We start from the raw sequence: 27,027 nt of genomic DNA on the forward strand, positions 1-27,027 counted from the left end.
GCATCCTGCAGAAATGAAAACACATATTTACACAAAAGCTTATACACACAAGTTTTTCATAATAAAAATGTACACACCACATCATTCATAATAGTCAAATAGTCAAATAACGCCAATGGAAAAACAAAATGTGGTCTAGCCACACAGTGGAATATTATTCAGTCATAAAAAGGAATAATATACTGACATCCTATAACATGGAAGAATATTGAATGTTAAGTGGAGAAAGCCAGTCACAAATGACCACATATTATATAATTCTGTTCATTTTAAATTCCCAGAATAGGGAAATCCTTAGAGACAGAAAGCAAATTAGTGATTGTTCAGAGCTGGAGAGTGGAGAAGAAGAGAATAGAAAGATGATAGCTAAAGGGGATAAAATTTCTGTTTGAGTAGGTGAAATGTAAAATTTACTGTGATGATGGCCCCACATATTTGTCAATATACTAAAAACCAGTGTATTGTACACTTTAAATGGATGACTTGTATAGTGTACAAATTATCTCAATAAGGTTGCTAAAAATAAACAAAAGAGACCAAGCAAGAATGATGGACAAACCTTTGTGGCAAAAAAAAAAAAAATACTTTTTTTAAAGGAGGGTGGAAAAATACTATAATAAAAGAATTAGAACTGTGCTTGACACAGAGTAAGGGCTCAATAAACACTGAGCATCAGTAATTATTTTTATGAGTAAGTATAAATCATTGTGAATAGCTTTGGAAAAAAGAGTACTGTTATGTAGTATGACTAAAAGTAAGACTGAAATTTCAACTTTAATCTTAAAAGATTAATCTTTAAATATATTTCAAAATTCAACCTTATCCCCTAAAATCTAAAGATAATCCATTCCTAAGTAGTCTACTTAAAAGGTAAATTTCAAAATGAAATGCAGCCCTTTCTCCTCTTTAATGAGTTTGCTATGTAAGTATATTAAATTATCTGTGATTGTCAAATCTTCTTTAAGGTTTGGAAACTGACTAACTACAGAGTCAAAACATGAGAAATGTGATAAAGTTCTTTCATTATGAAATACACTTACAACTGGAATCATTCTTTAAAAAAAAAAAAAAAAAAACTTGGAGGGACTTTCCTGGTGGTTCCATGATTAAGAACCCACCTTCCAATGCAGGTAACATGTGTTCAAATCACAGTCAGGGAACTAAGATCCCACAAGCTATGTGTCACAGCCAAGAAATTTTTTTTTTTTTAAGTTTAAAACCACCTTTAAAAAAAAAGTTACTTGTGATGGTAGATACTGCCGACTATCATTTTGTACTCTGAACTCTTCTAAACTGAAGGTTCTTAATGAAATATTTTGTTAATTCATCAACTATTTACTTCATTTTAAAAATACAGAATGTTGAGCATGAGTGTTGGAGGAAGTCACTGTCTGAACAAATTGCTTTGTCTGTTTCCTCATCAATAAAAGAGATACTACAGTACTACTTAACCCCACAATGCTCTGATGAAGGTAAAGAATATAGAGACACGATAACCTGGTCACCAGAAATAATACTCACTGTCAGTGTAAGGCAGCTGTATCTAGAAGCCTTCCATTAGCCCTGCATAACTGATGGTGATATTTGCGCTAATTATTGTTGATACTTGTAGGAGGAAATGGCAATCTGCTCCAGTACTCTTGTCTGGAGAATCCCATGGACAGAGGAGCCTGATGGGCTACAGTCCATGGGATTGCAAACAGTCAGACATGACTGGGTGACTAAACCACCACCACCACTGTCTATACTAGTCACAAAATAATTATTTGCATTTGCACTGCCGTTGTGCTTTTCAAAATGCTTTGATTTGGTAGAAACTTGATCCCCAAAGTATCCCTTGCAGTAAACAAAATGTTACCCCAATTTTACTGAGAAGATATTGCAGCCAAAAGATAGACGAGATGCTAAGTTCAGATCACATTTATAGGAACGTGCTTCCGGCTCTTCAGACCCAAGTCAGCCCAGCTCCTGAGCTCTTCCTTCCCTCTCCCTCTACGATGTCCCGTCCCTTCCACCACTTTGATGCAGGTCAGCTCTAGTAATCTTGGAAAGCGCTACCATCTTTAACGAACCTCAAAACCACCTTCCCTTTCTTAAGTTTCTGAGACTTCATTCACAGAGATGATGTTGCTTCACACAAAAAGAACTATGTGACGATCATCTCTGCTCTTCAAAGTGTTCAGACATATATGTCCTCAACTCACAACACTCACCTCCCATTCTCCACTTTGTTACAAGGAAGAGGGATATAAGTAGAGTTTCTAGACTTACCTCACTTAGGTACCAATAGCATGAAATAAAAACTAATTTATATATGATATCTATATAGATAGAATATACACACATATTCATTGTACTTATATAATAGTTCTAATGACACAGTACACAATAATATGGCTTATATACAAAAAAATATTGTTTAGTATATAATAATATCACGTATAAAGCTTCCTTGATGGCTCAGACAGTAAAGAATCCGCCTGCAATGCAGGAGACCTGGGTTTGATCCCTGGGTTGGGAAGATCCCCTGGAGGAGGGCATGGCAAACCACTCCAGTTTTCTTGCCTAGAGAATCCCATGGATAGAGGAGCCTGGTGGGCAACAGTCCATGGGGTGGCAAAGAGTCGGACACAAATGAGTCAATTAGCAGGTATAATTATAAGCTTCAAAATATACAAACGTATATATAATCGTTAAGAACAAAGCTTCCTCATATGTGAAATGGCACTAATGACAATAGTAACTACTTCATGAAGCCACTGTGAGGACTTAAATGAATTAATATATTCTAAATGCTTAGAACAGTCTCATATAAAATACACACTCAGGAAGCATTATCTGTCATAACTATTACTTATATATTAAAAAGGATTCCTCACTTATAAACATTGTTCACTAGAGATGCTCTTAAATATTTTGTTTCTTCCATGTACTAGTTTTATCACTATTTTTCAGCAAAACTTTCAGAAAAACATTTTTTTCCTAAAGTGACACATTATCTTCTTAGGAAGACTATTATAGCGTGTGATAATAAATATCCCTTATGGCAAAACCAATACAGTATTGTAAAGTAAGATAAAGTAAAAAAAAAAAATCCCTTAAATCAAATCACATACCCCCCAAAAAATAAAAGCAAGCTGTAACCCAAAATCTTAGCAACATTGATTTTATACTATAGGACCTTGTTCTAGTCCTCAGTCAGACTCCAATGCAAATACACATATTATTTATTTCTTAAAATTGATTCATACTCAATTACAATTGTTCAACATGATTTTCAGAAAAAAATGACAGTAAGAAAGATTTAACTATGCTTACCTTGGGGCATTTTTGTCTAAGTTCTAGTGCCTCTCAGAAAGACCTGAACACCCGTACCCCATAACTATGACAGTCAAAACTGCAAATGTTCTTTACCATCACTATCTAAACTATGGTCATAGTTAGGCCAGCTAAACTCCCAACCATATGCATCCAAAATGAGGTAAATTAAGACAGCTCATTACATTTCCTCCAAGGAAGAACGGGTTTCTGGAAGTATTTATGAAGGACTGCTCTCTTTAGCTTTGATCCTCTTTTTTTGTTTTAAAGAAGCCCTTACTTTGACCTCTACTGGTTTACATGGATTCTAGTATATTTAGAATAGAGTTTTGAGTCATGTTATCTCAAATGCATTCCACAAGACACTAGTGCCCAAGGTATTTATAGGCATTATATTTAAAAAAAAAATACACACCACATCAGAGTTCCCTGATCACAAAAATGTAGACATACTACATATAGTATATATATGGTAGTATATATGCTTTATATATATTTTATATATATTGAACTGAAGGGGAAAATGCAGTAGGATTTTACAGCCTCCATGTATCAAATTCTATAAATCCAAGTTTGTGGAAAAATTGCAAGAAACTTGCAATTCAAACTGTGTGTGAATGTCATGGTAATATTGATTTGTGTTTCACTCTGTGAAAAAAACAGTACATTAAAAAGAGAAAAAACTAAACTCATAAAATCATTTGCTAAATTAGTTTCTGCATTGCCTCACAGTGAAAAGCTGCTAAGTTTAACTGACCTTAAACCAAAATCGAAAACACTGCCTAAAACCTCAAGTTGATATAAATGTTCCCTAAGTGTCTCTTCTGCATTAACCTTAGTTCCATGTGTTTCAGGGGCCTCCAAAGAGGTTCTAGCTTCAGGTTTCTGACATAAAAACCTTAATATAGCCTGAAGAATTCCCCTAGGCACATGGAGAGTAATCAAATTTCATGTTAACTATTAAATTACAGACATTCAATTATGTTTTCCAAACCTCTGTTTAGAGATTCAAAAGGCCCTTAGAAAACATCCTTAAACTGAAGCCCAGGCTGGCAAGCGAAACCATTTACCTGCGAGAGAAGAACAAAGTGGGGTCGGGCCCATCCCTGGGCCCATGGTGAAGTGGCACGCGATGTACCCCATCCCCATTGTGAGGTGCAAATTCTTTGTGACACTGAGAGACACCGCAGAACAAAAATACTATTAGAAATGCTTCAAAAGGAACATTTTTTGGCTGTGATAGAGACTTTTGACATTATTTATTAGGTTCAGAACGGCCTCTGTGAAGCCTGACAATGGTTCTGTGGAAACCAGTACATCTGAGGCCCTTTCTGTTGTTCTGGGCAGGCATTGATTTGAAGATAGGCAGCACTCACCGAACAATTCCCTCGCAGCGGTCAGTGTAAGTGAGCATTCACCCCCGGCCTAGGAGGGGCCTGTGAACAAACCGTATGGAAACGCGGGGGTGGGCGGGAGTGGGGAGAGGAGCAAACCTTGATTAACCTCTTGAGGAGGAGACGGGTAGGAGTACTGGCAAATCCAGGAAGGGAAGCTCCTGCCAGACTACTGTGGAGGGAGGCGTCTGCCCCGGGCCCATTTTCCTCGGGGGGAATGAGGATGCTTGGGGAGCATCTTTGGTGCCATGGCAACTGTGCCTATTCGGACTGGATTTCCGGGCGAGCCTGGGAGCCGGCTTTGGGAATCTAGGCTTTCGGGTCGGTGCACCTACTGGGGCTGCTGTCTTCTCCACCAGCTCCAGTTCTGAGGAACTCCAGTAGACTCTGGGCGATGCAAAGGGGGTCTGGCTTCTCCGGAAGAGACCAATGGCAATGTAAGGCCTCAGAATAAGACCTGGAAGGCAAGGAAGAGCCAAGGTGGCGCTCAACTGTGAGGAATTTACACCGACCGACCGTCCACCCCCGCTAAAACTTAAAAAAAAAGAAGAAAACTCTCCTGATAACTGGATGTTTCAGAAATCCACGACGTTTGTATCAAGCTGAGAGAAAAAATTTTAAATCCCCTGACATTATGCTCGTGTTCTTCCCATGTTTCTTTAAGAAAATAAAGTGCTATCTATTCCTTTCCTGGAGAAGGTGATGGCACCCCACTCCAGTGCTCCCGCCTGGAAAATCCCATGGACAGAGGAGCCTGGTGGGCTGCAGTCCATGGGGTCGCTGAGGGTCGGGCACGACTGAGCGACTTCACTTTGACTTTTCACTTTCATGCATTGGAGAAGGAAATGGCAACCCACTCCAGTGTTCTTGCCTGGAGAATCCCAGGGACGGGGAAGCCTGGTGGGCTGCCGTCTCCGGGGTCACACAGAGTCGGACATGATTGAAGCGACTTAGCAGCAGCATTCCTTTCCTATTGTTTGAAAGAACCTCCTTCTCCCAAAACAATTTTTACAGAATCCTCCTAAAACTTTTAATTTCAAGGAAAACAATCCAAAACTTCTAAAGAGAGGGAAGAATGAGTGACTAAAATAAAGCCTCATATTTGAAATTTGGGGAAAGGTTTTGAATAGAAATTATACTGGAGTTAGAGATCATGGAAAAACAAACAATTTTACAGCCATTTAGACTATGACTGACAATTTAAAATCCAAGAGGCAATCATTTCATGAGCTTTATTAGAAATATCAAACCATGTGAAATTAAAACTGTGTTTTAATCTAATGTTGGCTCTACACAATACATACATATACACTAATAATAGATTTGATTTTTTCTTTATTTAAACAATATATATGTATATATCACATGCATTTGTATGTAGATATATATATATATATATATCAAATCTTAATATATGTCATACATATAAAATCATTTTCAGGGGACTTTCCTGGCAGTACAGTTGTTAAGATTCCCCATTTCAACTGCAGGGGGCACAGGTTCAATCCCTGGTCGGGGAACTAACATCCCATGTAACAAGGGCAAAAAAATCATATTTATGTAACAAATCCTGTCCATTGACCTTGCAAATTAAAATCTAATTCTTCAGTAGTGTATTAAGATAACTTACATGCTTTAAATTGCTTTTTATGAGCTTTTAAAGGACTTTGAATAGCATGCAGATGGCTCAATTATTTGGAACAACCCAAGACATCACCAGATGGCCAACACCAAAATCAGACTGATTATATTCTTTGCAGCCAAAGATGGAGAAGCTCTATACAGTCAGCAAAAACAAGACCGGAGGCTGACGGTGGCTCAGATCATGAACTCCTTATTGCCAAATTCAGACTTAAATTGAAGAAAGCGGGGGAAACCATTAGACCATTCAGGTATGACCTAAATCAAATCCATTATGATAATACAGTGGAAGTGAGAAATAGATTTAAGGGAATAGATCTGATAGACAGAGTGGCTGATAAACTATGGACAGAGGTTCATGATATTGTACAGGAGACAGGGATCAAGACCATCCCCAAGAAAAAGAAATGCAAAAAGGCAAAATAGCTATCTGAGGAGGCCTTACAAATAGCTGTGAAAAGAAGAGAAGTGAAAAGCAAAGGAGAAAAGGAAAGATATAAGCATCTGAATGCAGAGTTCCAAAGAATAGCAATGAGAGATAAGAAAGCCTTCTTCAGCAATCAATGCAAAGACAGAGAGGAAAACAACAGAATGGGAAAGACTAGAGAGCTCTTCAAGAAAATTAGAGATACCAAGGGGACATTTCATGCAAAGATGGGCTCAATAAAGGACAGAAATGGTATGGACCTAACAGAAGCAGAAAATTTTAAGAAGAGGTGGCAAGAATACACAGAAGAACTGTACAAAAAAGATCTTCATGACCCAGATAACCACAATGGTGTGATCATTCATCTAGAGCCAGACATCCTGGAATGTGAAGTCAAGTGGGCCTTAGGAAACATCACTGTGAGCAAAGACAGTGGAGGTGATGGAATTCCAGTGGAACTATTTCAAATCCTAAAAGATGATGCTGTGAAAGTGCTGCACTCAATATGGAAAACTGGCAAATTTGGAAAACTCAGCAGTGGCCACAGGACTGGAAAAGGTCCGTGTTCATTCCAATCCCAAAGAAAGGCAATGCCAAAGAATGCTCAAACTACTGCACAGTTGTACTCATCTCACATGCTAGTAAAGTAATGCTAAAAATTCTCTAAGCCAGGCCTCAGCAATATGTGAACTGTGAACTTCCAGATGTTCAAGCTGGTTTTATAAAAGGCAGAGGAACTAAAGATCAAATTGCCAACATCTGCTGGATCATCAGAAAAGCAAGAGAGTTCCAGAAAGCATCTATTTCTGCTTTATTGACTATGCCAAAGCCTTTGACTGTGTGGATCACAATCAACTGTGGAAAATTCTGAAAGAGATGGGAATACCAGACCACCTGACCTGCCTCTTGAGAAACCTATATGCAGGTCAGGAAGCAACAGTTAGAACTGAACATGGAACAACAGACTGGTTCCAAATAGGAAAAGGAGGAGGTCAAGGCTGTATATTGTCACTCTGCTTATTTAACTTCTATGCAGAGTACATCATGAGAAATGCTGGGCTGGAAGAAGCACAAGCTGGAGTCAAGATTGCTGGGAGAAATATCAATAACCTCAGATATGCAGATGACACCACCCTTATAGCAGAAAGTGAAGAAGAACTAAAGAGCCTCTTAATGAAAGTGAAAGAGGAGAGTGAAAAAGTTGGCTTAAAGCTCAACATTCAGAAAACAAAGATCATGGCATCTGGTCCCATCAGTTCATGGCATATAGATGGGGAAACAGTGGAAACAGTGTCAGACTTTATTTTTCTGTCCTCCAAAATCAGTGCAAATGGTGATTGCAGCCATAAAATTAAAAGACGTTTAGTCCTTGGAAGGAAAGTTATGACCAACCTAGACAGCATATTAAAAAGCAGAGACATTACTTTGTCAACAAAGGCCCATCTAGTCAAGACTATGGTTTTTCCAATAGTTATGTATGAATGTGAGTGTTGAACTACAAAACAAGCTGAGTGTTGAAGAATTGATGCTTTTAAACTGTGGTGTTGGAGAAGACTTGAGAGTCCCTTGGACTGCAAGGAGATCCAACCAATTCATCTTAAAGGAGATCAGTCTTGAGTGTTCATTGGAGGGACTGATGTTGAAGCTGAAACTCCAGTACTCTGGCCATCTGATGGGAAGGGCTGACTCACTGGAAAAGACCCTGATGCTGGGAAAGATTGAGGGCAGAAGGAAAAGGGGATGACAGAGGAGGAGATGGTAGAATGGCATCACCGACTTAATGGACATGAGTTTTGGTGAACTTTGGGAGTTGGTGATGGACAGGGAGGCCTGTGTGCTGCAGTTCATGGGGTCACAAAGAGTCAGACACGACTGAGTGATTGAACTGAACTGAACTGAAAAGCATCACTGGCAAATTAAAAAAATATGCAGACTTCAAATGCATATTGCATTCCCAACAGTGGGTGTTGAACTGTGTGAGTATGTGCTCAGTCACTTTAGTCATGTCCAACTCTCCGCGACCCCATGGACTGTAGCCCAACAGGCTCCTCTGTCCATGGGATTCTCCAGACAAGAATACCTGAGTGAGTTGCCATTTACTTCTCCAGGGGATCTTACCTACCCAGGGATCAAACCCAAGTCTTCTGCATTGGCACGCAGATTCTTTACCACTGAGCCACCTGTGAAGCCTTTGCATTTCTTCAAACTAAGCAAGTATCTAAGGGAAGAACATAATAAAATGTAAACCATCTAGTATATAGTAAGTGCACAATTGTTGCTGTGGTCGTTCAGTTGCTAAGTTGTGTCCAACTCTTTGGACCCCATGAACTGTAACATGCCAGGCTCCTCTGTCCTCCACTCTCTCCCAGAGTTTGACCATATTCATGTCCATTGAGTTGGTGATGTTATTTAACCATCCTGTCCTCTGCTGTCCCCTTCTTCTCCTGCCCTCAAGCTTTCCCAGCATCAGGGTCTTTTCCCATGAGTCGGTTCTATGCATCAGATGGCCAAAGTATTGGAGCTTCAGCTTTAACATCAATCCTTCCAATGAATATTCAGGATTGATTTCCTTTAGGATTGACTGGTTTGATCTCCTGGCAGTCCAAGGCACTCCAAAGAATCACATTTTGAAAGCATCAGTTCTTCAGCACTCAACCCTTCTTTGTGGTGCTTAGTACCCAAGTGCTATTAGTGTCATGTTTAGAATCTTAAAATAAGAGTGCTCTGACATGGAGTCAGAATGGAGGCTTGAATCCTGGCTCCTCCCTCCCCAAAGTAACAGAATCTCTATAAGCCTCTAGTTCCTCATCTAAGCCATGGGGAGATAACAGTTCTTTTCTCAGAAGGTACCCATATGGACCATAATTGCAGATGCATATTCAGATTTTATTATATTGCCTTATACATAAGGCTCAAAGTGTATTAACTAGCCAGCATCCTCAACATCCCATCATCAAGCTCATCCTCCCAGAAAAGAAGAATCTCTGACTCAACATCTGTGGTGGAAGTCTCCCAGCACCAACCTTACAATTTACAGCCCAGGAAGGGCATTATCCTCTAGTTCAAAGAAGGCTCTCAAAATCTCTTTCTTCTATTGGTCAATTCCAACAAACTGTACAAATATTTGCATCAAAATTAACCCATGCTGCTGCTGCTGCTAAGTCACTTCAGTCGTGTCTGACTCTGTGCAACCCCATAGATGGCAGCCCACCAGGCTTCCCCGTCCCTGGGCTTCTCCAGGCAAGAACACTGGAGTGGGTTGCCATTTCCTTCTCCAAATCAACCCATAAAGTTACCTAAAAAACAGTATGGCCATCATCAAAAAAAATCTACAAACAATAAATGCTAGAGAGAGTGTGGAGAAAAGGGAACACTCTTGCACTGTTGGAGGAAATATAAATTGATATTTAGCCATTATGGAGAATAGCATAAAAGCTTCTAAAAAAAAAACTAGATATAGAACTACCATATGACCCAAGAGTCCCACTCCTGGGCATATACCCTGAGAAAACCATGATTCAAAATAACACATGCAAAAAAAAAAACAAAAAAAACAAAAAAAAAATAACAAAATAACACATGCATCCCAATGTTCATTGCAGCACTATTTGCAATATCCAGGACATGGAAGCAATATAAATGTCCATCGACAGATGAATGGATAAAGAAGATGTGGAGCATGCATACAATGGAATATTACTCAACCATAAAAAGGAATGAAATTGGGTCGTTTGTAGAGATGGAGATTGACCTAGAGTCTGCCATACAGAGTGAAGTAAGTCAGAAAGAGAAAAACACATGTCTAATGTTAATGCATAAATGTGGAATCTACAAAAACTGTATGGATGAACCTGTTTGCAGGGCAGGAATAGAGACACAGATGTAAAGAACAAACTTGTGACACAGTCGGGGGAGAGCAGGGTGGGATGAATCAAGAGATTAGGATTGACATATACACACTACCGTGTGTAAAACAGATAGCTAGCGGGAACGTGCTGCATAACAGGGAGCTCAGCTTGGTGCCCTGTGATGACCTAGAGGGATGCGATGCTGGGGAAGTCCAAGAGGGAGGGGATATATGTATATATATAGCTGATTCACTTTGTTGTAGAGCAGAAACTAGCACATTATAAAACCATAAAGGAGCTACATAAAATGAGACTAATCCTTATTCTACACGACACTTTTTAGAATATTTGGAGGTACATGTTGTTTCCTTACATTTCATCTCTCCTGCAGTCAGAACACCACCGCTATCCTCACAACCACCATTTAGTCAGCTCTGCTGTGTTCAGGGAATTTTATATCAACAACATCTCATCAAGGCAGTGATTGTCAGTTTACAGAAAATACCAGGCTCAAAGAACATTTATGGGACTTGATAATGGCTAAAGAACTGAAACTGGAGACAGCAGAAATTTGAGGTCAAGTCTTTCTGGTTCTGAACTCAGGTTTCCATGATTTCAAAGCTTATTCTTTCTGGTCCATCTTCATGCATCCTATTATGCAGTTTTATAATTAATTTTTATATACATTAACTTGTGCTATGAATTTACACCTTCCTTATCTGTGTGTACGTGCATGCTAAGTCACTTCAGTCATGTCTGACGTTTTGTGACCCCATGGACTGTAGCCCGTCAGGCTCCTCTGTCCATGGGATTCTCCAGGCAAGAATACTGGAGTGGGTTGCCATGACCTCCTCCAGGGGATCTTCCCAAACCAGGGATCAAACCTGCATCTCTTATGACTCCTGCATTGGCAAGCAGATTCTTTATCACTAGTACCACCTCCTTATCTGTAAACCGGGGATAATAACATTAACTGCCCAAGAGAGTTATATGAGGATTTCATAAAATAATGTGAAATGCTCAGCACAGAATCTGGCATTTGGTGAGAGGCTAGGTTGCTGATGATGACAATTGCCCTCATCACCATTATCAGGTACAATAACTGAATCATCAAACATGTGTCATTAGCTCATACCTGTTCTCTCCTCCAATATAATATGTGGCAACAAGTGGATTTCCATGAAAACTTGGCAACTACAGTTTTTATAGAATGTTTTAGAACAGTATCTCGGAGAAGGCAATGGTACCCCACTCCAGTACTCTTGCCTGGAAAATCCCATGGACGGAGGAGCCTGGTAGGCTGCAGTCCATGGGGTCGCAGAGTCGGACACGACTGAGCGACTTCACTTTGACTTTTCACTTTCATGCATTGGAGAAGGAAATGGCAACCCACTCCAGTGTTCTTGCCTGGAGAATCCCAGGGATGGGGGAGCCTGGTGGGCTGCTGTCTATGGGGTGGCACAGAGTCGGACACAACTGAAGCGACTTAGCAGCAGCAGCAGCAGCAGAACAGTATCTGCCCTTGAGTCAAATAATTTTGCTTGTTTCTATCGAAGTTAAAAGCAAAATATGGCCAAATGAAAAGAGGTAAAAAACAGAAAGCACGAACTGATACTCAACCGATGGAACAGAATCTCCCTCGGAACTGCAAGAGGGCAGGTTCTGAAGTCTCATTGGCCCCTGGATGTGTGTCCCTATGGCCTCCAGGTGCATAGGATTTACTAAGTGGGCCTGAACACACGTTTTTGTCATTGACTGTTCTAGAAATAAACTACCCCAGGTCCATTTGGGTGTGCCTCTGGCTCCCATGTTCACATTTTGCCCGACAGTGAAGATGAGTGGGGTCTCTTCCCACTGACTGGGTGGTGTTGGGGAGGGACTCACTTCTCCATGGTTTTCTTCTTTGCAAGAAGCTGTACTGGAGGCCCAGGGGGTGCTATACTGGTGAGTGTAGCACTGTCTTCTCTATGCCATTGGAAACTGAGTCCTTTCTCTAAATACCATAAAAGGTAAACTATTTTGAAGGAATACACTTCGATAGCACCTACTAAATTAATGGCAGGAAGGGTGAAATCAAGTCATGGATGGATTTTGTTTGTTTCATGTTTCTCTCAGGAGCAAACAAAATGACAAAGAAGCCGAGGATCCAGGTGCCCAAGCAAGAGAAGAAGAGAGAAAACACGTGGACTGGAAGAAAAGACATGGACCGTGCTTTCACTGAGGTCAAGCTATGCTGCAGGTGCTGAATGAGAGCCTGGGCACGCTGGTCATTTAGCCTCATCAGAACATCATCTAACAAACAGAATTATTGGCTCTATTTTTTTCAGGTCAGAAAAGCTAGTTTGAAGCTTATGGGTTTAGTTGAGTCCCCCAAGAAGATATGTTGAGGTTTTAACCTTCTATATCAGTGAACATACATTATTTGTTAATAGGGTCTTGTAGATGCAGTCAAATCAGGATGAGGTTGCTGTGTTTTGTGCTAAGTCTCTTCCATCGTGTCTGACTCGTTGCGAATCTATGGACTGTAGCCTGCCAGGCTCTTCTGTCCATGGAATTCTCCAGGCAAGAATACTGGAGTGGGTTGCCATACTCCCCTCCAGGGGTCTTCCCGACTACCCAATGATCAAACCAGCATCTCCTGTGTCTGCATTGCAGACGGATTACCTGCTAAAGCATCAGGGAAATTCTGAGGTTGTTAGTGTTAAGGCCTTAGTCCAATGTGACTTGTGTCCTTATAAGAAGAGAAAACAGACACACAGGAAGAATGCCACGTGATGGCAGAGGCAGAGAGTGGAGTGGCGTAGCCGCAAGCCAAGGTAACCGAGGACTGTAGCATCGTCCAGAAGCTAAGAGGAAGACATGAAATGGCTTCTCCCCTGGAACCTCCAGAGGGGTCAAGCCTGATGATGCCTGAATTTCCAACTTCTGCTTCCAGAACTGTGAGATAATAATTCTGTTTTAAGTCATCCAGTTTGGGGTTTTTGTTATGACAGTCCTCGGAAGCTAATATACCCACAAAGAGTCCAACTCACACGTGTTATCTAAGAATAATTATTAATAGCAGCCCTTTTCACTGAAAAAAAAATTGTTTAGGTTTGGGGAATAGGAAAGAATAAAACCTAAGAGGTAAGGAAGTGTGGAGTGGAGACAGGAATGAAGTGGATTTCTTCGGTTCTACTATGTGGCAGAAACTGTGCCAGGATACAACTCCCTTTTGGGGAAAAAAAAATTTTTTTTTTTTTTAGATTTTATAATGTGGACCATTTTTAAAGTTTTTATTGAATCTGTTACAATATTGATTCCGCTTTATATTTTGCTTTTGGGGGGGGACCTTGAGACATGTGAGATCTTATTTCTCTGACCAGGGATCAAACCTGTGCCCCCTGCATTGGAAGGCGGGGTCTTAACCACTGAACCACCAGAGAATTCTCCCAGGGTGTACCAACTGTTAAAAAGACTTGCATTCCCTGTGCTCAATGTTCAGTCAAGTGGCAAAGACGCTCACCATGTTAGGTACCAGGACACACCATTCCTAAACCACAGCTTTGTCTTCAGTAGGGAATCAAAAGAAATGCCTCCAGAGGCCCCACATATAATATTAGAAATGAGAGAAGAGGTCAAGTGGGAGCACCCTGGGAGTATATTCCATCAGAAGGGGCAGTCACTTCTCAGACCTTCTTTTATTGTCCTGAGGGAATGTGGGCCCAGTGAAGACAGATTTTTCTGGATTTCAGGAGAAGCAGACATATGGTTTTTATATATGTAAAAGCTTCTGATTTTTAAATATTGGTAATTCAATTTGGAAAAATATATGGTTTGGATTCCACATAACACCTGCTCTTTGAATCATCAAGGGCCACCAGTGTGCATCTTTGAGCTGCAGCCAGCCCTATAAAAGTCACACCATCATTCACCTCCTCTCATACCATCTTCATCTTAGAACATGATTTGTTAAATACTTGGCTTGGAGCCATGGGGATTTGTTTGCAAGCTCTGTGCCTAAGCAGACTATAGAGTTCTAGAAGTCTCAACTTCCTCCAACGCTTTAGGGAGACCTAGCTTTTCATTTTAATCTTAACTGTCTCGTCCTTTTCATCATAAAGCCCAGAATTTGAAATGGTAAACAAATCTAAGTCTTTCCCAAATGCAGAGAAACTTCTAGAATCTTTGAAAAGAGTAGCTATGGGACTCTTGATCCCAAAGGAAAATCTACAGCCTTGGAACCCACAGCATTTGATCTGCCCTCTCTTTTGTTCAAATATCAAGAACAGATTGGAGGGCCTGAAAGCACTTTAAGTACCCTCACACTCCAGAAGTTATGGGTTGAAAGAGAACTTAAAGGCCATCTGAGGCTGACCTTCACCATCCATCATCACCCACTTCTGTTTATATGCCACCAGGGCCCTCAGTCTCACTACCTCTGCATCAGAGATTTCACTCCTTATCATAAAAGCAAGTAAGTAACTTTGTATTTGCTACATAAAAAGGCACATTTAGATAGATAGATAGAAAGGAAAATAGGCAAGTTTTATATAGGGAATAATTATCAAAGTCAACTTATATGATGTTGAGACAGCTGGTGACTATGTTTGTTTAGTTATTCAACCAATATTCCTTGAACTCCTATGATATACTAAGGTACCACAACAAAGGCAAAATGTTACCCACATCAACAGAGTCCATCATTTTGAGGTTAAATTGATCAGCTGATTTTTTGCAAAATGGACTTCAGCACAGGAACTCAGACCCTCCCAATTTCACCTGCGTGAATTTCAGGTTTCCTCTATGATACAACTGCCAGGTTGCCTGAATTGAATAGAAACACCAGTAGTCTGGGCTTCCCTTGTGGCTCGGCTGGTAAAGAATCTGTCCACAGTTCAGGAGACCTGGGTTCAATCCCTGGGTTGGGAAAATCCTCTGGAGAAGGGAAAGGCTACCCACTCCAGTGTTCTGGCCTGAAGAATTCCATGGACAGAGATCGCAAAGAGTAAGACATGACTGAACTGCTTTCACTTTCACCAGTTCAGTTCTGTTCAGTCATTCAGTCATGTCTAACTCTTTGCGACCCCATGAACTGCAGCACACTAGGCTTCCCTGTCCTTCACCAAGCCCCAGAGCTTGCTCAAACACATGTCCATTGAGTCGGTGATGCCATCCAGCCATCTCATCCTCTGTCGTCCCCTTCTCCTCCCGCCTTCAATCTTTCCCAGCACCATGGTCTTTTCCAATGAGTCAGTTCTTCACATCAGGTGGCCAAAGTATTGGATCTTCAGCTTCAGCATTAGTCCTTCCAATGAATATTCAGGGCTGATATCCTTTAAGATGAACTGGTTTGATCTCCTTGCAGTCCAAGGGACTCTCAAGAGTCTTCTCCAACACCACAGTTCAAAAGCATCAATTCTTTGGCACTCAGCTTTCTTTATGGTCCAACTCTCACATCCATACATGACTATTGGAAAAACCATAGCCTTGACTAGACAGACCTTTGTTGGCAAAGTAATGTCTCTGCTTTTTAATATGCTATCTAGGTTGGTCATAGCTTGTCTCCCAAGGAGCAAGCATCTTTTATTTCATGGCTACAGTCACCATCTGCAGTAGTTTTGGAGCCCAAAAAGATAAAGTCTCACACTGTTTCCATTATTTCCCCATCTATTTGCCATGAAGTGATGAGACTGGATGCCATGATCTCAGTTTTCTGAATGTTGAGTTTTAAACCAACTTTTTCACTCTCCTCTTTTACTTTCATCAAGAGGCTCTTTAGTTCTTCTTCACTTTCTGCCATAAAGGTGGTGTCATCTGTGTATCTGAGGTTACTGATATTTCTCCAGGCCATCTTGATTCCAGCTTTCCAGGATTTCTCCTGGAAATCTTGATTTCACTAGTAGTCTGGGCATTAAACAACCAGAGAGTGTTGATAGAAATGCAATGGCCTTTCTCAATTTCCAATGGCTGTGTCTTTATTTTTTTCAATTTTTCAAATCTCCCTACCAAGACAGTGGCAGAACTTGAGCCCCAATCCATTGCTCAGGATTGAAATTCCAGTGCTCTTTGTTACATTATTTGGCTCTTGAGTCTGCTTCAGTATTTCTCAGTCTTAGCTGTTCATGCACCAGTACCTGGCAGGCTCTGAAAAATACAAGCACATGGTCCCAGGGTCCCAGTCTTGTAGTTAGTAAGCCCCTTGGGGATTATGATGTGTAGAGCCACCAGTCTCAGTTATCAGAAGTGTCAGGTACTGTTACAAACTGTACACATCCCAAACATTCACGAACAAGCTAGAGCCATGACCTCAGGGATGTCTCTCTCCTCCAAGCATTATCTCTCTGTGAACAGTCCTCATGACAGATACCAGAAGTATCTGCTACTTTACAGCTTAGATATTCCTTATGCTATTTGCTTTCATACCAGTAATCACCACTTGATTCAGACCACAACTCTTCAGTTTATTCGCTCAGGAGGAACCTGAGGTTGAAAGTAAGCATCTGTCTATATCATGAATCAAGCACCAGAGAAGCTGGGGTTGGGACACAGGTCTTAGATTTTGAAGGAGTTTGGTTTTTTTCTACTGCCCCATTAATGCCAGTGGTGCAAGAAGAAACATGTGACTACCATGAACTGGGCTTGATGAGGTGCTAAGTCACTCAGTTGTGTCCAACACTTTGTGACCCCATGGACTGTAGCCTGCCAGGCTCCTCCGTCCATGAGATTTCATAGGCAAGAATACTGGAGTGGGTTGCCATGTCTTTTTCCAAAAGATCTTCCTGACCCAGTGATCAAACCTGTGTCTCTTGTATTGGCAGGTGGATTCTTTACCACAGAGCCACCAGGGAAGCGGCTTAATGAAGGGAGGGATACATATGTCCATGACAACAGCTTGCAAATAGTGAGCACTGACCACCCTTCTGGACATGCCTTTGCCAGCAGCTGATGCAACCAGCATGTAACTTCTGTGCAGAAGAAGGCAGGGCACTTTAGGCTAAGTACTCTGCCTGAAGACCGGTGACTGAAATCAGGTCCCACGAAAGCCCACAGTCTAACCCAAACCTCTCCCCAGGCTCACTCACTGATGTAAAGACTCTACTTTTCTCAACTACTTGTTTTTGGGTGTTTCTCATCTTAAGAAATTCTTCCTGACATTCAAGTTTAGCAGGTTATTTCAATGTGTAGGCAACTGTGCCTCTTAAGCTGTCGCACAGGTGTTCCATCTGTTGCTATTTCTCTTGAAATAATATTGTGGCAGACAGGAGATTTCAAGGCAAATAAGATAAACCTCAGAGCTGAGTGTTATTTTTTCACAGAAACAATTCATCTTTCTCTTGAGCTGCAAAATAGCTCACGATACATCATGACAGATGCAGATTTATTCATTTTCTATTCATTAGGAAAAGACAATTGTGGTAGCCCCCTGCACGCGGCGTCCCCTCTGGGCTGCCGCAGAACAGGGTGGCATACTCCTCACACCTACTCCTGGCATTTTCCCCTCAACACAGAACTTCTAAGTCTTTGAGTCCCAGACCTATGTCTTTTTCTCTCTTGGGCTTCTAACTCCAGCATGTTATGAAGAGACTAGAGGCACTTGTCCTAGAAGGAGAAATAAAAATCCAGAGGAAATTCATTCCCTAAGTTCATCTTGCCCTGAACTGTATGCATAAATAGGGGCTGTGTGTGTTAGTCACTCAGTTGTGTCCAACTCTTTGCAACCCCACGGACTGTAGCCCACCAGGCTCCTCTGTCCTCAGGATTCTCCAGGCAAAAAGACTGGAGTGGGTTGCCATTTTCTTCTCCAGGGGATGTTCCCAACCCAGGGATCAAACCCAGGTCTTGCCCATTGCAGGCAGATTCTTTACCATCTGAGCCACCTGGGAAGCTCAAAATAGAGGCTAAATAATTTATTTCATCTCCTGCATTAAAGTGTGTTAGTTGCTCAGTTATGTCTGACTCTTAGTGACCCCATGGGCTGTAGCCCTCCAGGCTCCTCTGTCCATGGAATTCTCCAGGCAAGAATACTGGAGTAGATTGCCATTCCCTTCTCCAGGGAATCTTCCCAACCGAGGGATGGAACCCAGGTCTCCTGCATTGCAAGCAGATTCTTTACCAGCTGAGCCACCAGGAAAACCCATCTCCTACATAACTAACATCAAACCTAAACCTTAACTAGGTCTTCATTTAATACTGAAAACTCTAATGACACGTGCTTTTAAAGTATTTTTAGACCACACAGTGGATTTGAATGAAGTCTGCCACCTCAATGTCACCACTTCCCCTAGGGGCAGAGTGACAGTTTTTTTAAGTCCATGGGAAGAGGCTGAAGGCATCAAGCCCTGACCTGAACATTGTAAAGCCTAGAGGCCAAGTGCACAAGCTCTGAGCCCAGACTTCTTGGATCAAATCTGGCTCACCTCTTCCGGGCTGTGCTGCTTAAGTCAAGCTACTTAAGTGCCCCGTGCCTCAGTTTTCCCATTCACAAAATGGCAATAAGATCATATCTACCACTTAGGGTTGAGGTGCAGATTTTAAATAGTTAATAAACAAGAGTTTAGAGCCCTGTGTGACAGGTAGGGGGTACTCAGTAAGACTTAGATGCTATTATTGTTGTTGCTGTTGTTGGAAAATGTTCTTCCTTTCTCTCCTTCTGTAGCTCCTAAATGGACTCTTTCAGCAATAAGGACTCAAGTGGAAAATAATACCTTTTCATTCAACCAGTTTACCTCGCTTTATTCATTCTGTCCACCTTATCCCCCTCCATCCTCCCTTTCTGCAGACTTGCCTGGGTGCAGCAAGGCAAGTCTTTCCTCGAGGATTAGTCCATGTTGCTCAGTTCACCACAATCATTCTTTCTGGCTCTAGTGTCATATCCGATACTAAGAAGCTTCCATTTTGGGCACCAGTACCCCTTTGTGCTTCAATTTTTCAAGAGTTCCAGGACTGTGTCTCACTCTAAGGGAAATTACCGATGTCTGTCAGGGATGTGGGAGGATGAAATGACCACAAGAGGGGCAGGCAGTTGTCCTCGCTGAGGGACTCTGCTAAGTAAGAGGGTGCCTTCCCTGCCTTCTGGGGGAGGGATGTGCCTTCTCCTGGGTCACTCAACCACCTCTCTTCCTCTAGTAAAAGGACGCAAGGGATCAGAGTCCTTGGGTAAAAGGACACTGGAAGGTCACCCAAGTGCATGCAGATACACTTCCCCTTTGCCCATGACACCATCCATCTTATGCAGTTGCATTTGAATCATAGAGTCTTCAGACCAGGGACACAGATGCATGTCCAAATATTTTGTTTTTAAATTTTTTAAACATGAGGTATAATTTAAGAGCCACTACATTTGGTTTCTGGTGAATCCATTTAATAACTGTCTGAAGGCCTTGATTTCTTCAGTGATGGAAGAATTAAAATGACCTTTAAAGTATCCTCTAGCCCTAATAATTCTGTGAGTTTCTGAGGTTATTTTTCATTGCATGAAACATCTTTTATTTAACTACTTTATTTTTGGAAACGTTATGTTACCATACAAAAGTGCTGTTTTATAGGATAAAAATTGTTATATGTAGGGAATTTCACATTTTATAACTTAATATCATGGTTATAAGAGTATAGGTGACATATGCTGCAGTTTAGTTGTTAAATTGTGTCCGACTCTTTGTGACCCCAAGGACTATAGCCCACCAGGCTCCTCTGTCCATAGGATTTCCCAGGCAACAGTACTGGAGTGGGTTGCCATTTCCTTCTCCAGGGGATCTTTCCAATTCAGGGATCAAATCCATGTCTCCTGCTTGGCAAATGGATTCTTTACCAGTGAGCCACCTAGGAAACCAATAGATGACATATACATATTGTTTAAAGGAAACAAACAGCCACAGACCAACTCAATTTCATTATACAAATATCTATAAATTATTCATCCATTCCCTTACTGATGAGTATATGCATGAAATTTGCTTTTGTTTTGGTCTTAATATTACAAAAAAAAAAGGTTGCTATAAACATTTTTATGCATGTCTTCTGTTGCATGTACTCTAGTTTCTCTAGGAGTAGAATGGCCAAGTCCTAGGGTATCCATGTCTTTGATATTACAGTTTTCCAAAGCGGTTTTACCAACTGACACTCCTACCAGCACTGTATAAGTCTTCCTATTATTCCACATACTTGTCAACACTTGCTATTACTTTATTGTGTTTTTCAGTGTGTGCTATTCTGGTGGGTATAAAACAGGACTGCACAGTGATTTTAAATTTTTCATTTTCCCAATAGCATCTCTCCACCCATCACATCTTTAATCGGAATTGCTTACAAGCAATGTGATTGTGGGTTGAGTTTCCACCCCTTTCCTTTCTCCTGCCTCTGATATTCTAACCAGCTGATACATAGTGGCATAGCCCTGGAGGACACAGTGGGGAGCACATGGATAATCCACAAAGTTGATAATTTGCCTCAAAATAAATAATCAGGATTTGACTCTTGGGGATTGTACTCAACGCAATTCAACTGCCATGACCCAGTGCAATATTTCATGTCTTGCTAAAACTCTGGCCAAGCATTGTTTTGCATGCAACCAAGTACTTGTACAATTCTTTCATCTGAATGATGAGCTATTTCAGCCACAGCTTGCTTGAGACACAAAGGGCTTCTGCTACCTGTCTGTCTATCTGTAACACTCCAGATGGCACCCCAGCCTTCTTACATGAAATGGTTTTTAAGTTGCTCACCCTTTCCCCCTTGAGAATGTGCAGTTTCTCAGTGACCCTTTTTAAAATGAGATACTAAGACTGGAAAACATTTTAAATCACACCATTCAACGGCACATATTCAGGAAAGAAAACTTTTATTGTATTTATTCTGTAAGAAAAAAGGCAAAAGTGTTTTCCCCTCAAGCCAGAGAATGCAATGGGAATGATGATCTTTCTTAAATGATGCTGATGAATAACATTAAGAAGGGTGGGAAGAAAAAGTCACACATAGAATCAGAAACAATTGAAAAAGGAATCCAGGCTACCCCCAACCCCGGCCTTTGTTGAAGGGATCACCGGAGATCTATGTAGATATTATTTTGAAATTTAGAGCTTCAACTTGTATGAACATGAATGCCCATGCTGAGTTTTTGCATGCCTCTGTGAAACAGCAAAAAGAACCCAACAGACCCTATTCTTGCATTAAAGAAACACACTGTGGAAAGCCTGAAAATAAACCATCTATGCTTGATTAATTAGGTTTGTAAGTATTGTTTCAGAACCAAACAATATTTCTAAAGATTTCAATAGTTCAAAGATTGCCCTATGGCCGTCTGGCCAATACATCTTCTAACACACGCAGTTTACAAGCATTTTTCTTCCCAATATGTTGTCTTTGGTTGGTGCGACATTGTTTGAAGGCAGGGCTATTTGGGTCATAGTGGTTTTCTCCCCTGCACAGCAGTGGTGCTGAGCACAGCACTTCGACCATACATCTTCCATGTCATTTCCATCAAAGGCACATGATACTTCCTAGTGACCAATCAGGAGTAGTCCAGCATCCTAACAGAGGGCATATTGGCAAACCAAGCTTTCTTAATGACAGCCATTGTTTGAGGCCAACAAAAGGAAGGTCCTGAATATTAACATGTGGCCTTGTGTAAAGGTCACTGGTATGGCACATCCATCATATTTCACAACCGAGAAAGAGAACTTTATAAACTGTCAGAAACTACTGTTGTCCAAATAAATGTATTAGTCTGACAGGTGACAGCAACAAGGCAATGATCTTGAGTGATGATCTCCTCTCTTAACAAATCTCCTTTCACTTCTTTGAAGCAGCAGACATTATGGCGAGAGATTGTGTTTAAGAAATATACCTTGAGGTCTCAGGGGGTTAGAATAATCAGGCAACCCAATTAAAATATTAATTTAATAACATGTAATCATTAGACCAAATGGCATCTCCTTCTTATAGGTATAACTTTCCACACTGAGAAGAGAAATCACATAGTTTAACAGCTTAGAGTCTTGAATGGTCTTCTTAATAGTAAAGACCAACAAGTTCATGAAAATTCTGTCAATAAGGTTTAATACAATTGGCACCAAAGGACTCAAAGGTCTGGGACTGAGGACAACACTGCATCTTTGTTAAAACCTACATAAAGTATGACAGCAGAACTGAATAAAACTAAATGGTAGCACATGCATTTAATACTAAATCTAAGAGCAGGTTTAGTAACCATTATGAAATAATGAAGCTCCAATACTTTGGCCATCTGATGCAAATAGCTGACTCATTGGAAAAGACCCTGATGCTGGGAAAGATTGAAGGCAGGAGGAGAAGGGGACAACAGAGGATGAGATGCTTTCATGGCATCATTGACTCGATGGACATGAGTTTGAGCAAACTCTGGGAGACAGTGAAGCCTGGTATGCTGCGCTCCATGGGGTGGAAAAGAGTCAGACACAACTGAGTGACTAAACAACAGCAAAGAGCAGGGAGCAAGCTTTCTTACTTGATGGTCTTGATCAGAAACTGTTCTATGCTCAATACTAGAAATATGGTGTTCTGCTTATTAAACATCATTTTAAAGTAAAAGTTGAAAATTATTTAAGAAAGCTGAAAGAATATAATCAAGAGAATGATTAGTGAATAAGTATATATCTCAGCTCCCTCACTCTGACCTTACTATCACAGTCATGCGCGGGGTCAGGGAGGGAATAAAAGAGGGAAAGAAAGAAAAGAGAGAATTCTGTTTAGTTCCTTGGATGCATCATACTCTCATACTCTCTCCTGACATTTAGACAGTTTCTTTCTATCTGGTGTTTTTCCACAGCCCCTGTTCCTCTGACTAGTTTCTACTCCCTCCACGGTTTTTCACAACTCCCAATATGCTCAGATCCTTCTGCTGTATGTTGTCATCATTCTTCTGATTTGCTTTATCATAACACTCAACACTTTAAAATGCTTATTGAATCAACTTATCTTCAAAATTACTCCAAACTTCATAAGAAGAGAGACAGGATATGTCAATTTCACTCTCATAGGTCCTCCACAAACTTTTGTACATAAGTAGTAACTTTCAATAACAAAACTGTAACAAAGTCTGAATTTATCATCTCTTGACTTATAACACGTTTCTGTTAAATAAAAGAAATTTTTGTGCACATGAAGGAAGGATTCAGCATTGGAGCAATTCACCTTTATTGTATTATAGAGAAGACACTGAGCAACTACAATGAAGCCTCACCAATTCATAACCCATTATTTCAGAACAAAGCATAACCAGATAAGGGATAGGAGAAAGTCAGCTTAAACCATCTTTGTAAAGGGTGTTTGCTAGGCAAAGTACTTACATACATAATATATCAGTGACAACACTTAGCCACATGTTTTGGCATTAAGGTCTTCTTTCTTCCTTTGTGTGTCAATTCCACTTAGAAGGTCCTCCATGTAGAATGTGGTCCACCTGTCGACAGTGTATTAGCCTTCAAGGCCCAGGATATGTACTACTGTTTTGATGAAGATTCCCCCTCACAGCCCTCTCCCTGAATCCTGAATGGCTCTAGTTCTTCCTGTATTCCCAATGGACATGAACCACACTGTAATTGAAAGTCTTAGATAAGTGTGCATTTTTTAACAAAAAAAATATATATAAATTATTTGAGGGAAGAATCTGTATAGTTATACTTTTCTGAATTCAACACACTGTCTACTATGTTGCACTCTGTGAGTGAATATTTTCAAAATAAATGCAGTAACTTATAAGGACAAGCATTTAAGTATGTAAGGAAATTCTAAAGAAATCTCTGTTGGCAATGTTTTGTTTACATATAATCATATTTTAGTGTGACCACTCAGACATACACTTGGGACAATGATTCTATGGCTCTAAGTGGTTTGAATGAGAGTCTTGTGATTATTAGATTTCACTACAATGACAAAAATCACTCAAGATGGTACCCTACTGCCTTTCCAGAGTTGATGGGTCCAGGTTCATGCAATTGATGCACGCTTGGACAATGAGACTGTTTCAATGGGTTTTTGTTCTTAGGACCTAAGAGACTATATTTCAGTTCCTTTCCAGAGGGGATGCTGTGACATGTGAAATGAAAATTATTGGAGGCCATGTTTTCAGCTTTCATTGAAGAAGCTTCTCTGAGAAAATAAAGGCAACATGCAGAGAGAATGAGAGGCACAAGATGGAGGGTCTTAAGGAAGCTCATATTCCCTGGTTCAGACGTTCCTTGAGGCCTGACTCACCCCAAATTCCATTTAATTTAGATGTATAAGATACCTCTCTTTCTGACCAAAGCAATTCTGATTGATCTCCATGAGTATTCAAATAGTTTTAATAAAACTAGTCACTATTATTGTATCACGTTAACTGAAACTGTGCTTCTTTATACGTTTAAACTGATCTCTCCATCACAAATGTCTAAATTCACAAGAATGCTATTAGGTTCATCTGTTGTTTCTCTTAAATAAATGGGATATTTATTTTAAAAAGTTACTTAGATGAGTTATGAAGAATTTTGATCCTCATAAATATAGTAACATTTATTACCACCTCTTAATAAATTCAAAAGACAAGAACAATAATGACAAGGCTGCTAATAACAATAATAATTGCTCATTTTCTACTGGAAATATTGCATTTATGTACATAAAAAAATGAAATATTGCTCAGTTCCACTCTATCTGTTGCACTCTACAGATGATGAAGAAATAGACCTAGTGAAATTAAGAGGCCTGTCCCAAACTCTTCCAAACTCTTCATCGGCAGAAGCAATCCTCTAGGCTTGACTTAAAGTACTTAGCACAATGGTTAGCACCCAATAGGTATACATATCCATGAGTTCTCTTCCATCTCTTTTTCCCCCAAAGTCTGGTCTTTTCTCACCACATTAATCCCGAATACTATACGGATTCGTAAAGCTGAATTCCTCAACCGTCATTTCTGACTTAGGGCAGCTACTAAGCCTCTTTGCCTCTGTCTCCCATTAGAAAGAAAGACAGAAATAGTTATTATGTTCATCCAACAAAAAGGAAATTAATGGTTGATTAGATGCCTGTTCAACACACTGAGGATAAAAACCAGTCTTCATGGTGAATTATTGAATTAGGGGGCCAACTTACAGTGAGGCTGTGTCTACACAAAGCCAAACATCCAGTCAACTCAGCCAAAAAAAAAAAAAATACAGTTTAGCAACAGAAAAAATTAAATTAGTTGATCAGGACTGTGCAGACAACATAAAATGAAGAAACAAAGGTCAGTACAATAGCATGGTGAAAGCGCTGGTGGCGATTATAGACTTAAAAGGGATAATAAGTAAGAGGAAGATTTTTGATGCTCACTGTCAGAAATATAGAGGTGCTATTGAATATACAAAAACAGATTTATTAATTTTGTATGGGGTTATATATTTCTCTCTTTTTCCTCTTGGTTACATTTCATTTTCAAAATTCAAGCTTAAGATGCAAATCAAGAAAAAAACAAAGCTGGTATCCAGAGATCTGAGTTCCACCCCAACTAAGGATATTAAAAAGAAGCACTCTCTTTTGCTAAGTCTGTCATATGACAGACTCTGATGTGATCATTCTATGTGGCCTAGCTTCATATTCGGTAGATCAAATATTATCTTCATTTTCTACAGGGCAAAAAGAATTTTGAAATGCATACTGTCTATGGAGATTTCTAAATAACAAAACTTGTTTGATGTTCACATCAATTTCCCCAAAACATTTTTAATACTATGGCAAAAATCAGAAAATCCTCTGTTGACTCTTTGAATAGTAATCATTCACTAGCATTAACAGTGTATGTCAACTGTGCTTTTAGGGGATGTCATTGTAATGCCCTGTATCATTTTTAGATTGATATTTCAATTATAAACCCTGCAATATTACTATGCTGTAATATTTAGAGTCCATAAGCTTTCAATAAACTCTAAAATTGCATGCAGTTTTCATAACTATTGACTCATAACTATTTCATAACTATTGACTTCTAAGTAGGAAAGGATGAGAAATGATGATGACTTATGAGTAATGTATCACTTCATTAAGAGTGAAATATGATTAATTAAAATTGCAGATCTTAATTAATAACTTATTAGTTTAACTCTCCCCCTAACCCTAAAAGAATTAGTCCCAGGAGTTAGACAAAGGAGGCCTTCTTCAAGACAAAGCGAAAAGTACAGTTTTGTGAACTGAGTCCTGCACCCCAGGAATGAACATTTGCAGCTGCACCATGGACTGTTTTCTGTTACCTTAAATACCGCTGGGCCATATGGAGCATTTCTGAGGACCTTCTATTTTAAAATGTTCTGTTCATATTTTATGCTTTTCCATATGTCTCATCCTTATTTCAGAGTTTCTATTCATTTCCATGAAAATAAGACCTTTGTTTTCCAAGAGTTCATTTTCCTCTCTCTCCTCATCTCTATTA

General features: G+C 40.1%; 1 protein-coding gene across 1 annotated transcript; it reads right to left on the reverse strand.

Annotated features, from left to right (window-relative positions):
- Nucleotides 1-4,715: 4,715 nt before the first annotated feature.
- On the reverse strand, nucleotides 4,716-26,868 carry C3H12orf42 (chromosome 3 C12orf42 homolog). The gene is given in 3 exon segments (XM_069581979.1): nucleotides 4,716-4,919; nucleotides 4,921-5,011; nucleotides 26,849-26,868. Coding segments are annotated over 3 exon segments (315 nt in total).
- Between the last annotated feature and the right edge of the window lie 159 nt (nucleotides 26,869-27,027).

This window comes from Ovis canadensis, chromosome 3 (assembly GCF_042477335.2).
Source record: "Ovis canadensis isolate MfBH-ARS-UI-01 breed Bighorn chromosome 3, ARS-UI_OviCan_v2, whole genome shotgun sequence".
NCBI lineage: Eukaryota > Metazoa > Chordata > Mammalia > Artiodactyla > Bovidae > Ovis > Ovis canadensis.